The sequence below is a fragment of the Adiantum capillus-veneris genome, chromosome 2, assembly GCF_014529385.1.
Source record: "Adiantum capillus-veneris isolate H3 chromosome 2, ASM1452938v2, whole genome shotgun sequence".
Classification (NCBI taxonomy): Eukaryota; Viridiplantae; Streptophyta; class Polypodiopsida; order Polypodiales; family Pteridaceae; genus Adiantum; species Adiantum capillus-veneris.
The window spans coordinates 32,852,682-32,865,292 of NC_140932.1; the positions used below are offsets into that span (position 1 = coordinate 32,852,682).

Here is a 12,611-nt window from a genome sequence, read left to right on the forward strand (position 1 = left end):
TAGGCATCACCATGGCCACCTAATTGATGCACCACATGCTGGGAACAATGGAGCGTACTCATAGCAACCAGCTAGGAACCTCCTCCTCAGGTGACCCACCCCAAGAGGAGGATGCACTCCAATGTCCAAGGGCAAGAGCCGACGAACACGAGGTGAGTACAAGGTGTCCCTCTAGAGGTGACCCAATAGGGGATTTAAACCCACAACCCATAGGTTGAAAGGCCAAAGCCTTACCGTTAGACCAACTCTTTGGGGACTTTACACTGTGAAGTTACTCATAACCATTTTCAAGTCGCCTCTCCACACTGTTGTATGGTTGGGCATAAGCATATGCATGCTTAATATCATTCCCAAGGCTACCTTTCCTTTGCAAATTACTGTAAATTTACTCGTAACCATTCTCAAGTCGCCTCTTCACACTGTTGAACGGTTCTCTGATAATAGCATTTCATCTGTACTCAGCACATTGCAGTAGAAGCTTAGTTTTTACCTCTGCAAGGATGTGTTTTTGACAATGGTTAGTGATGTAACCGCTGTGTTGAGCTGTAGATAATCAGTATAGATCAACGCCACTTTCAAAAAAGCTGGGGGAACCGTGCCAGACATGCTCAGAGCTTTGGCCACAAGCTTGAACATAACAAGAGACAATCAATCATTCATGCTTTCTGAAGAATGACACAGTCCATTAAAGCAAACATCCTTAGGAAAGCACCTAGCAGTGCCATTCTTCCATGGGCCCAATAAACATTGAATATAATTAGATAACATGTGAGGTGGTTACCTCGCTTTGCCACTTATCACAAAGCTTCCACCATGTGATGTGTAAGAGTACATTATACATTAGCTGCTACACAAAATATACAACAAACTCTGCCAGGGAATGGCTGCTTAAGGAGGATACCCATGCCGCTGTTCATCAAACCATCAACCAAAGGTTGAAGCAAGAAGATGTTAGGACAAGCTTGTAGCCCATAGGTAAAATTGTGTGCTGCTTGCTAGCAATTGCCAACCGTGTGCAAAAAGATAATTTATGGAAAACCTTCTTCTAGCTTCCTTGTGAGAAAAGGTTTCCACAACTTGATGCTAAGCAGGCTCAGCTTGCAAAAACTGCGACCTCCACATAAATGTCACCAGAGTCTGTTCAAGACCATAGAATGAAACTTCTTCATGATGTGTATGTAATAATCCTATCCTGTATTGTGGTCCTGCAGAGAGGGCACTCTGCGCAGGCTACTGCACAAGATTTGCACACTGCAAATTATCACACAAAGCAAAAGCTGAGTTGTACCGATGGCATTGATACTTCAACCTTTCAGAAATCATACGAAAAAAAGAAACTTACGGGAAAAATGACGACAAGGGAGAAGAACTGCCGCTGTGGGTGCTTCAAAACACACCTTGCAAACATGCCCACTTTTATCTTCTTCAACATGCTCTCCTGTGGGTGCAATTAATCCATTTCCTTTATCTTTATCCTTTTCAAGCTTCTGCTGCATGTTGGCCTGCACATTCACCCATTGAGTCATCTTCATATAAACATGTATAAAAATACAACATTTACAAACCTTAGCATGGCAGAGCCTTGTCAGAGCCTCAACATGAAGAGCACTCAAGTCCTCTAGGGCTGCAAGATCTAACCCATTGAGATCTTCACTCTGGAGAAGGTAAAACTAAATGTTACACCCCATCAAGATCTTCTCTTTTAGTTGACATGTTCAGACGGACAAATAGGGAACTAATCAATCTAAGTTACAAAACAATGAAATCTTGCCTTACAACCTTTTCAGCCGCAAGACACAAGACCATGGAGTTTCTGAAATCTGGAGTGCAATAAACAGCAAAGGTTACCTTTAACTGAGATACAAGCATCTCAAGCTCTGCAGTATGCTGCCTTTCTTCCTCCAGAGAATTTTTTAGCATTGACGGATCGACCTCCAACAGTTTTTCAGATCCATTACAATATCTGATGCCATCTTCCATGTTCCCTAGCCCTTCAGATATTCCTGACAAATCTTGACTATCCAAATTGTTGCCTCTCCCTTTCCTTAGTTTTGCCACAAGGACCCACATCCCAGCAAGATCGTTTTCCAAATCTGCCTCGCGTCTCTTTGCCTCCTCCAACTTTTTTCGGATCTCAGCATCTCTTAGCTCTCTCTCAGCTAAACCAGCTTCCAAAGCAGCTTCCCTTTCCTTGCTGGCTAAGAGCTCTCTTCTCAGATCCTCCGCGATGGCTTCTTCTTCTAACCTTCTTGCATTGTTGGAACTCAGTCGCTGTCTTCCAGCAGACTTTGGTCCAGCACGAGCGTATGCTAATTCTTGAGCTGTTGCCAGCTCAGCTGCTAGCTTTGAATTCTGATATGACAGTTTTGTTACTTCCTCTGCCAGATTCTTCAACTCTACTGCTGCAGCTGATGCTAGTTCCTTGGCATAGGATGATTCCTCAGCCAATTTACAGCTTTGAATCTGAAGAGCATCTTTTTCTTCCAGCAAATGATCTTTCTCCTGCCTAAGCTTTTCTATCTCCATGACCTGATATTTGACAGAATGTAAAACTGTGTAAACCGACACTGAAGCAAAACTTGTCAAAAGGCGAAAGTTTGTGTAAACCGAAACTCAAAAGGCAAAACTCTTAACCAAAACTCGCCATAATAAGAGCAAATTTGTGCCCGCAGAAAAAAAACAAGCACAAGTCGAGGCTAAAAGCTCCACGGTGCGTCTAATTCACACTTCAAATGCGTAAGAATGAAAGATTTCATTACCCCGCATGGGCCTATGATAGATTAGCAAATGCAAGCTGAACACATTTGTATGTCACAAGCCCTGCCAATTGAGCTCCACCAAAAACTCATACACTGCACAGGAACCAAAACATGTATTGCGGTTTACTCAATTGTGCGTGACATTGCAGATGGTGAGCAGCTGTTGTGTCCTTTTATCTCGGAAAAACCCTTTCAGATCCTGACAATCAATCAGGAAAGTCTTTACGAAGGCCAAAACAAAGGAAACTGTAAAATTTCTGTGCTGAGAAGCATCAAAGAGCTGTTTATAGTGCCCAAAACAAGGAAAGTAACAGACCTTGCAAACTAATAAACCTCCATTTATGGTCCTCACAATTTTTACAAAATACTTTGATGGTAAATGATAATAGACTGGGCAAGCCATTCGCATCAGCTACTGCCTATACTTCTACTTGACTTTGAGAGAAGTTCCAAACAGAACAGGGTGGGATTTTTGGAGTACACGATGCAAAGGTTGTGCCTCCCTGCTCAACCGATTGCTGCAGTAGTGGGCTTGTACAGATGATCTTGTAGTGCAGTTTCCATTAGTGTACTTGCGGGCCCAGAGCAGCACTGCTCATTCGCTCAATGCTTTTTTTTTTTCCAAAAGAGAAAATCTTTCTATTAAAATCACCTCAAGGGCACAGACCCCAAGGTAGAATTACATCAGAATAATACAGAGAGAACACCATAAATGGTATCACCAAAAGATAAAATCCTAGGGCAATCTAAGATACAAGATTGCCTCAAATCAAGGCTAGATATGGGGGTTAAGTCTTGAAGACCTCCTAGGCATCTTCAAAGACTCAGTAGACTTCTTAGCACTTTCTACCAAAGAAGGAAAATGCTGCTCATAAGCTGAAAATATGCCTTCAGAACTGCTGTTGATATCCAAATCACTGCCCTGACAATCAACTGGCGGATCATGACCATTGGTTTCCTAAGCTCATGAACATTGAGACCTTGCACCAAATTGAGATATAAAAGAGCCATAACACTGGCTAGAAGAATTTGCAGCATAAAAGAACAGCTTCAGAGGTCCAATACCTAATTCCATTGAACGCCATCCAACTAAATCGTACTAATTGTACAAGACAGTACTAATCACACTAGCAGTCCTGTACATAGGACATGGACAACCTTGCCTGTAAGCAAGATCCTTACCTACAAGGTCCTTGTGCTCATGGGTGCCCAGCTCCACACATGGCAACGGCTTGGCCAATGATACTCCACTAGAGCTGACAGGGTAAAACAGTGAAATCATAACAAAAAGGACATGAATCAGGCCCTCACAGCCACCACGGGGCATACAATCCTAGTGCACTCAGCTGCAATTGTGTAAATGAATTCCCAGAATGCACCCTGATCCTAGAGGCTAGCATGCTATAGGTGTTAAAAAACTACTCCCATCCTGAGGATATGCTAGGGTTAAGGATAAAATACATGGAAGAGAGTGAGATGGCCGCTCTGAGTAGAACTAAGACAGGGATCTGGCAACGCCTCTTCTCTTGTTGTGATGAGCATCTGGCATAAATCTTTGCTATCCATCGAGGCTGTGAACCAGGCAAGCATAGTCTCTATCGAACTCAGTGCTCCTCAAGGTGAAACCTTGAATAGGCCTCACCCTCGATGGTCGTGACTCCGATATATCAATTGCCCTTATTGTCTATTGTCTCTGTCGCAACTCATCTCTGCTTGGGAGGCTCCTCCATGCTAGCTATAAGACTGTCTCAATGCATGTGCATCTCTAGTAGGAAGAGACCTCAGCATTGCTGAGACCTAGGCTTCACTGATCCGCAAATCTTATGATGCAACTTATAGCCCCAAAGCCTTTCCTAAAGAAGCACTGGTATCTCCCTCTGATCTCATAATATACTAGGCATCTACATATAAAATGCTCCTCTGCCTTTTGTTTGTGTCAAAGGTGCAGCCGAAAAGGATGAATCAGGTCTACAGCCGCGACCAAACCTCCTCTCAAGACCAGGCAGCCAATGGATCTTGGATCTATCGTGATAGACCTCCTCGAAATCGACCACCTATCACGTACTGCCCACCAAAAGGGCACATGAACACGATTTGCAACAAATTCTACAGTGTAGGGTGTCAAAGCAGTGAGAAGGTGAAGCACTAGAGAAAGAAAGAGAGATCGATGGAAAAATTAAAAGTACCTAGAGAAAACGCTAGGACTACGTGTTAGGTGCAACGAAAGTGTTTAAGGGTTTAGCTCGGATCTAGTACTCCGCTAAAACACAAGGCTACTTGACTTCACTTATAAGAGAAACTGAACTGAACACAATGAAGGGGAGAGAGACAAAGAGAGAAATGAAATGAAATGTTATATTTAACGTCTTCAAAAGGCCAAAATGACCTATGAGACCAAACTAATACAATCCTTCTGGATCTACTCCAATGTCTGGGTACAAAAATAAGATGAAGTAAAGTGAAAGACTAAACTAAAAGACTGAAATCATCACCATGATCATCAATGCCCGACACCAGGCGTTGTCTAAGAAAGTATTGCATCGGTCGCTGAAGAGCTTCGCCAATGTCCGCCTCTGTAAATAGTCGTATTGGGCGTCTCCCATATCGTGCTAGAATAGTCTTGATCATCTGTTGGAGCCTCCATTGATGTCGTGGTCACCTTCGTAGACATGGGCATCTAGCTCTCGCAAGCTCAATGGCCCTATCTACTAATATACCTCTGGTATAAATGGGCTCTGAAGTCCACGGTGAAGCATGCTCATATGGCTATTGAGTCCTTGCTCTAAAGAAGTGAGTGATCTCCCTCAGTGAATGTCTCCCACTGCCTGGTCTCCTCAAGAGATTGTCCCTGTGTCTGCGCAACTCTAGCAAAAACAACCCGAGGAAGAGCTTCGCCAATGTCCGCCTCTGTAAATAGTCGTCCTGGGCGTCTCCCATATCGTGCTAGAATAGTCTTGATCCTTTGATGGAGCCTCCATTGATGTCGTGGTCACCTTCGTAGAAGTGGGCGTCTAGCTCTCGCAAGCTCAATGGCCATGTCTACTAATGTACCTCTGGTATAAATGGACTCTGAAGTCTACTGTGAAGCATGCTCATCTGGCTACGGAGTCCCTGCTCTAAAGAAGTGAGTGATCTCCCTCGGTGAATGTCTCCCACTGCCTGGTCTCCTCAAGAGACTGTCCCTGTGTCTGTGCAACTCTACCAAAAACAATCGGAGGCATCTCTGATCCTGATATCTCATGACTCTAGACAACAATCCAAAGCCCTCTTTGAATAGACAGTGAAAGTGGCCTTGTATCTCATAGTATACAGGACAATGACAAATGTGATGTAACTTTGTCTCTGGCTCTATATGACACAACTCACGTATCATGGCTTATACTGGTACTCTTCTAAATCTGCCAGTCTCAATCTCTAGCTGGTGCGATGATGTGCGCCTCTGACCAATAGCACATCCTATCCCATAGGATAAATGAGCGTCCATATAGGCCGGTCTCATCACATATCCATCCTCTGTTAGTTGGAGAAGATGCTCTCTATAGAAAGCCATCTTCGTGCCCAACTCTTGTACCAGCTGTATCCATGTGCTTCTCGTATCTACTTGAATCAAATCCTGACGTATAAGTCTAGTGATCTCTGTCCGTGTAAGAAAAAGGGAGAGTGCATCCAAGGAATACTGGAATGGGGGCAATCTATCCATGTTAAAACCATGTGACTGAAACCATGATGTCATCTGCCATTACCAGCATTTTGTCAATCTAGTCTCTGCTACTCTTCTCAATGAAAACGTCAGTCCACTGAAGACTACCCCAAGATAGGTATATGCATCTATATACTCCACCGTCTCTGGGTACTGACCTCTTGACCCACTGTGGTGTGGTGTTAAACACCATAACCTTGGTTTTCCCCAAGTTAACAGTCGATATTGTGCTGATTTCCGACTCCCCAAAGGGTATGCAACATCATTTAGATGCTTTGTCCACATTTTCCCACGATAGTGGATTCAGCATATAACTATAGTGGAATCCATGTCCCTACCAATTGTGCTCCTCTATCACCATCCCTCTCAATGTAGTCACCAACCTCATCCACATACATGCCAAATAGTGTAGGAGATAGCGGGCAAATAATAGAGTGAACCAAATCAAAAATCTCCTTTTTAGTGCATACATGCCCCACTACTGACTTGTATAGAGCCAAGATCCCCCATATCAACTCTTTGGGTACCCCCATCTCTTGCAGTTTGCGCATCAATCTAGCTTTAGGCACTCTATCGAAGGCTTTGCAGAAGTCCACAAAGCAACAATAGAGCCATCTCCCACGTGATCTCCCCTCCTCAATAATGGTTCTGAGTGTCGGAATATGATCAAGAGTAAAGAAACCTCTCCTGAAACCCGTATGTCCTACTGCCCGTACACCCTCTCTCTCTGCCCATCTACTCAACTGCTACTCAAGGATCGATGCAAACAAACGTACCAATGTGTGTCCAATCATGATAGTGTGGTTGTTCCCAAGCTTTATAGGGTCCCGTGACTTGAAGATAGGTATGATTGTGGACCAACTCCTAATATCAGGTAGGCCCTCGCACATGGCACAATTGAACATTACTGCTAGAAGCTCTGCAAGCAAATCTCTAGCATGTATAAAATGCTCTGCTACCAGGCCATCGTGATCATATGCTCTCCTAGTCTTCATCCTATCAATGGCTTTATTTACCATCTCGACGGTAAAGAAAGCACATGTGTGTGGGCATGGCTCTAGCGGATCTGGAAGAGGTGGTTGCCCCGAGACAAAGTAGAGAGATGATGCATACTGACACCTCCGTAGAAGTGATGACTGGTGGGGGAGAGAGCTCATGGAAGAGTTACCATGCCTCGCGTGAATCTTGACTCAAAAAAAACTCATATAAATCCTGCTCTAGTCAAGCTAGAAACGCCCTCTTCTTCCGTCGTACCAAACGCAGAGAAGCAATCAGTGACTGCCTGTGAGTAATGACTCCTAGAACTTCCTCCCTCTGAAGTCGGGCTCTAGTCTCTCTGCACTCCTCGTCATACCAGCTATTCTCGGGTATGCTCCCAAAACGTCGTCGTTGCCCAGGCTCAATATGTTGGTATGCCTTTGCTGCTACATCCTTTAGTGTCTGTCAATATATATGTGAGCTCTCCTAGAGGTCTCCTCGGATCCTCTGTACATAAGAGCTCGTAGATATCATCTATGTAGACGGAATCATTCTTCGAAGTAAAAGCGTATTGGATATGCGTAGATGTTTGTGCCAATCAAGCTGTGCTGAACTGAAATGAGACGATAAAGGTGAGGAGGGCACGATCTATTGCTACCCCAATAGGCCTCGGCCCGATTATAAAGTCCTAAATAGAGAGTATGAAACTGGGCTGAGCCAAAACATAATCCACAGTGCTAACCCCATGTCTATCAAGAAAACAAGTAAACCCACTAGACATTGGAAATCTCTGGATGCCATTCAAGATGGCCAGTCCATGTGCAGTCCCCAAGTCTGTCAGATATCCCCCATATCCATTATACTCTTCATCCTGCGAACACCTTCCCAATCCCATATCATTGGCATCCAATTCTCTCAACATTTCCTTTGAGGTATCGTGAAAGGCTGTCTGAGATTGGCTCGTCTACATCCCTAGAGAACACCCATATGTCCTCGTCCAATATCCCTTGGGCGATGCATAATGAGATGTGTTGAGGGCAAAATAGCATATTGCAATGTAGAGTGGCCTCCTTGTCTCTGCTCTCACTCTGACCCACATATATCTGGTCTCCTCATCCCTCCGAACAATACGAATGAGGGGTTGCATCTCCTCCCTGAATAGGACTGCCACACCTCTTGACCGAAGTCCTCTATGTGTTCATCTCACTCCTAGTAGTCTCCCAATGGTATCCTGTCACTCTAGGTAATGTGCCGCAAGGAGTTTGATTCGTTTCTGAGTAAAAAATAATGTCTCTTCCCTTAAAGCTATCCTCAAATGCGCCTACATCTAGCTTCATTGATCCGTTACAATTCCATGCTTCCATTTTAAGGTTGGTCCCGTAGGTCTCGCACTGTCATGCGGAGGGTTTATCCAACACCACTACTCTCCCTTTCTCCCTCGTCGCCTTGATCTCTGGCATCAGCTCTTGCACGTGTGCTACCTGTGATAGAGTGGGGTCATCATCCAAAAATATTCCAATTTGCTTGAGTATTGGTCTCTTCTTCAAGAATTCCTTCCTAGCTTCCAACGTAGGGAAACGTATAATGAGTGCTCTTTCTTTGAGCCTTCCTTTCTCATCACTTCCCTTCTTGCCAACTCTCCAAGCACATGTGTGTGTGGGTTCAAAAATACCCATGCGCTTCAAGAGCTCTTGCACCTCTTTTACTACCTTTTAGAGTCTTTGAGACCTCTAACATGCACATGAAGGGCTTTAGTCTTTCTCTTTTGCTCCTCCTCAATTGCCATATTGATGATGTCGTTGTGGCTTCAAGCATCTTATCTTTTCCTTTCTTTGAGTCCTCGATCCACTTTTCAATTTTATTAACCTTCTCCTGTGTTTTGAATAGGTGCTCCGTCCATGAGGAGGTTGTTCATGCCTTCTGCTCTTCCTCTTTCCGTAGAGTTTTCACCTGCTCCTTAATGCTTTCGAGCTCCTTGATCAGTGAGGGTTGATTTTTTGCCTCCTTTGCGGGGGTATTTTTGCAAGCTACGAAGTCTCCCTTCAGTGCTTCGATCAATCCTTTTCATTCATGCATTCTTCCATTTCTTATTTCCAAGATTCAAAGACAGCAAGTGCATCCTCTAATCTTTTTGGCATTATACATTCCATTACAGTCACATTTGCCCTCACAATCGTCCACATTTTGACCTTCAATGGTGTGTACATCTTGTCCCGTTTACTAAGCATCTCTTTGTCCAATTCTTTCCTCATATCTACATACATAGCTTTTTTGTAAGTCTCCGCATTTGCATACATCTCTTTTTCAATGTCACCCCTCAAAAGGCAAGGCTCCGCCTTAATCATCACATGTACCTTCTCAAACATTAAGTCATCTTTGACTCTAGAAAGTTGCTTTGCTCTCATAAAACCTGGCGATAGTGTGCTCTCACGAATCCTCCGCCTAAATGTTTTTTTAAATTTAGGCGGGGTTTCATAGATATCGTCATCTCCGAGGTCGGCTTATTGGTCATTATCCCCGTATGTCGGGTCCCAACCACCGTCAAGGGCCCCCTTGCTTTGTTGCCAAAGCAAGTACTTGCTTTTTTCTTGCCCATATGTAGATACAATGGCTAAATGCGAGGATGCTGACAGGAACTTGATGTAGATGCTTGGTACTTCGGTGCTTTGGTATTGTTGGTGTTTGGTACTTCGGGTACGGCGAGGCTACGGGTTGAATTCTGGAAACGCTAAGGGCTGAATGTTGAATCTGGTGCGGTGCTTAAACGCTGATGAAGAGCTGCTGAAAACATTGGTGATCCAAGCTGAAAAAAACTGACTGGCTGGTACTGAAAATGGTGAGAACTACGGGCTGTCTGTATGCCTTCCCTATTCGCTCAATTGTTGCTCAAGGATAGATGCATACAACCGTGCTAGTGTGTGTCCAATCATAATAGTATGGTAGTTTCAAGGCCTTGAAGATAGTCACAATAGTAGAGAGTCTCCAAGTCTGAGGTAGATCCTCACACATGACATGATTGAATAGAACTGCAAGAACCTATGCCAACATATCTCTAGCATGTATAAACTGCTCTGCCATGAGTCCATCATGATCATATGCCCTCGTGATCTTCATCCTGTCGATGGTCGTCTTTACCATCTCAATGGTAAAGAAGGTACTCGTAGAAGGGCATTGTGTTGGAGGGCCTTCTTTGATGGCCTGCACTTGTTCTTTAATCGTGTTGAGTTCTTCAACTACTGAGGGTTGAAGCACTCCGTCTTCGAGTGTGTTACATGATTGCAACTCTAAAGCTCCGTCTTGAATAATACGATCTCCTCATCTTGGGCCGTCACACGATCCTCGAGTGTGTTTATCTTGCTTTCCTGGGCCGACACGCATTCTTTGAGTATCTTTATTGTGCCCAAGAGGTTGCGGTTGATATTGTTCATGGTCTTGCACATTTCTTCTTTCCATTTTTGAATGGCATCCTCCACAAGATCGGCCTTGCCATTTTGCTGCTTCAAGTTGGAGAGCCAGCCGCAAAAGGAGAGGGAGAGGGAGAGGGAGAGGGAAAAAGTTCTTAGAGAGAGAGAACACTATGGGTATGGGTGGTTCCACCTTATGCTACATGTTTCTTGCGCATAGGTGTTCCCACGTCAAGCATACATGTCTATTCCAGACCTAGACACAATCTCTGCAATTTCGAGTGTTTTTGAAATGCTTCCCGCAATGCTTTTGCACTCTGAAGTGTCCCTGCAATTCTGGATTTCCCGCTGATTTTCAATTGTAGTCACTCCTACAATTCTAAATTTCCCTTTAAAAATCTCAAAAAACTCACTAAAATCTGTAAATTTTTCCCCCAAATCTGTAACTGCAAACAGGGGAGCAGGCTGCCAATGTGAGGGATTTACGTGACGTGGCAATGGGGGGGACTGAGGGGAGAGCGAGACAAGGAAGCACGAGAGAGAGAGAGAGAGAGAGAGAGAGAGAGAGAGAGAGAGAGAGAGGCGAGGGAAGGGGGCTGGAGAGGGTACATGACAGGGGAGGGCTTGGGAGGGAGCGCCCAATTGGGGGGGAGAGAGAGAGAGAAAGAAAGAGAGACCGTTGCAGCAAGTAACGTTTTGCATCTGAGGCAATGGTGAGGACTGAAACCCCCGAGGATACTGATGTTGATTGTAGTACTGAACTGGAGTCTATGGGTAGAGTCCCATAAATTGCTGAGAAGGACCCGTTGTTGCATTCTACACTTGTGTACCTGCTCCAGTCCATCCATACCCCATACCCATCATCGTAGGCTGGGTTGCCCTATTTTCATGTAAGAGCAGTTCTCTAAATCCTTGTACCTGATTTTGAAGGTCATTAATTACTTCAGACTTTAACTTCAAGGCATGTTGGAGTGCGAAAATAGTAGCATCCCGATCAACGACGGCGCTCTGAGCAACTCGCAAAGATCCCTCTATAGCTGCGTAAGTAGCTGCGTGACGCTAGCGTGTAGCTGCAAACCGCTCTGCTCCAAGCTCAATGGTGGCAATGGCTTGCTTGGACTCCTGCAGTATATCCTCAGATAGGCGAAAAAGAGATGTAGAGTCCGACACTATGGAAGGTCGTGTAACAGGGTCAGGCGGAAGAGGGCTGGCAAGTGGTACTACTGGTGGCATTGGGGTGGCAAGTGGCACTACTCGTGGTGAACTAGGAGCATGCCTCTCTGGTGGAGTAGAGACGGTTGGAGTGGCTGCAGCAGGACTAGGCATAGGAGAAGAAGCAACTCTAGAGAGCTAGTCGTTGTGGTAGGAGTAAAAACAGTAGCAGTAACGAGAGAAACACACACTGTAGAAGCCACAACTGTGACATGCATAGTGTCATCTGCAGCGCCTGAACTTACCATTGAACAAGTAGTTGGAGTATGCGAAGAACGTCGAATAGGTTGCTTCACTCGAAGCTGCTGGATTTCAAAAATTGACAGTGATACTAAAGATTCAACTGTGTCCTTCACTACTTTCGCCCTTTTTTTCTTCAGTTTCCCAGGTAGATCCTTTGTCTGTTCAATAGCTTTCCCTTTTTCCTTAGAGCTTTTACGCCGAATATCTGCATCCATATCCATGGGGCTAACATGGAAGCTGCAAAGCATTGAAAGCTAGATTGCACGGATTGCACCTGAGCTCTGAATCTTTTTGCCCGCAATTGTAAAGAGGTGA

General features: G+C 44.6%; 1 protein-coding gene across 1 annotated transcript in view; it reads right to left on the reverse strand.

The window, feature by feature from the left end:
- Positions 1 to 734: 734 nt before the first annotated feature.
- LOC147462599 (kinesin-like protein KIN-7E, chloroplastic) overlaps positions 735 to 12,611 on the reverse strand; it is a 67,500-nt gene continuing 55,623 nt past the window's right edge. Inside the window, exons 23-26 of the mRNA XM_086484458.1 lie at positions 1,849 to 2,529; positions 1,566 to 1,655; positions 1,343 to 1,502; positions 735 to 1,251 (exon numbers count right to left, since the gene is read on the reverse strand). Of these exons, the coding sequence (XP_086340584.1) occupies positions 1,166 to 1,251; positions 1,343 to 1,502; positions 1,566 to 1,655; positions 1,849 to 2,529 (1,017 nt within the window). The 3' untranslated portion in view covers positions 735 to 1,165. The remainder of the gene's footprint in view (positions 1,252 to 1,342; positions 1,503 to 1,565; positions 1,656 to 1,848; positions 2,530 to 12,611) is intronic.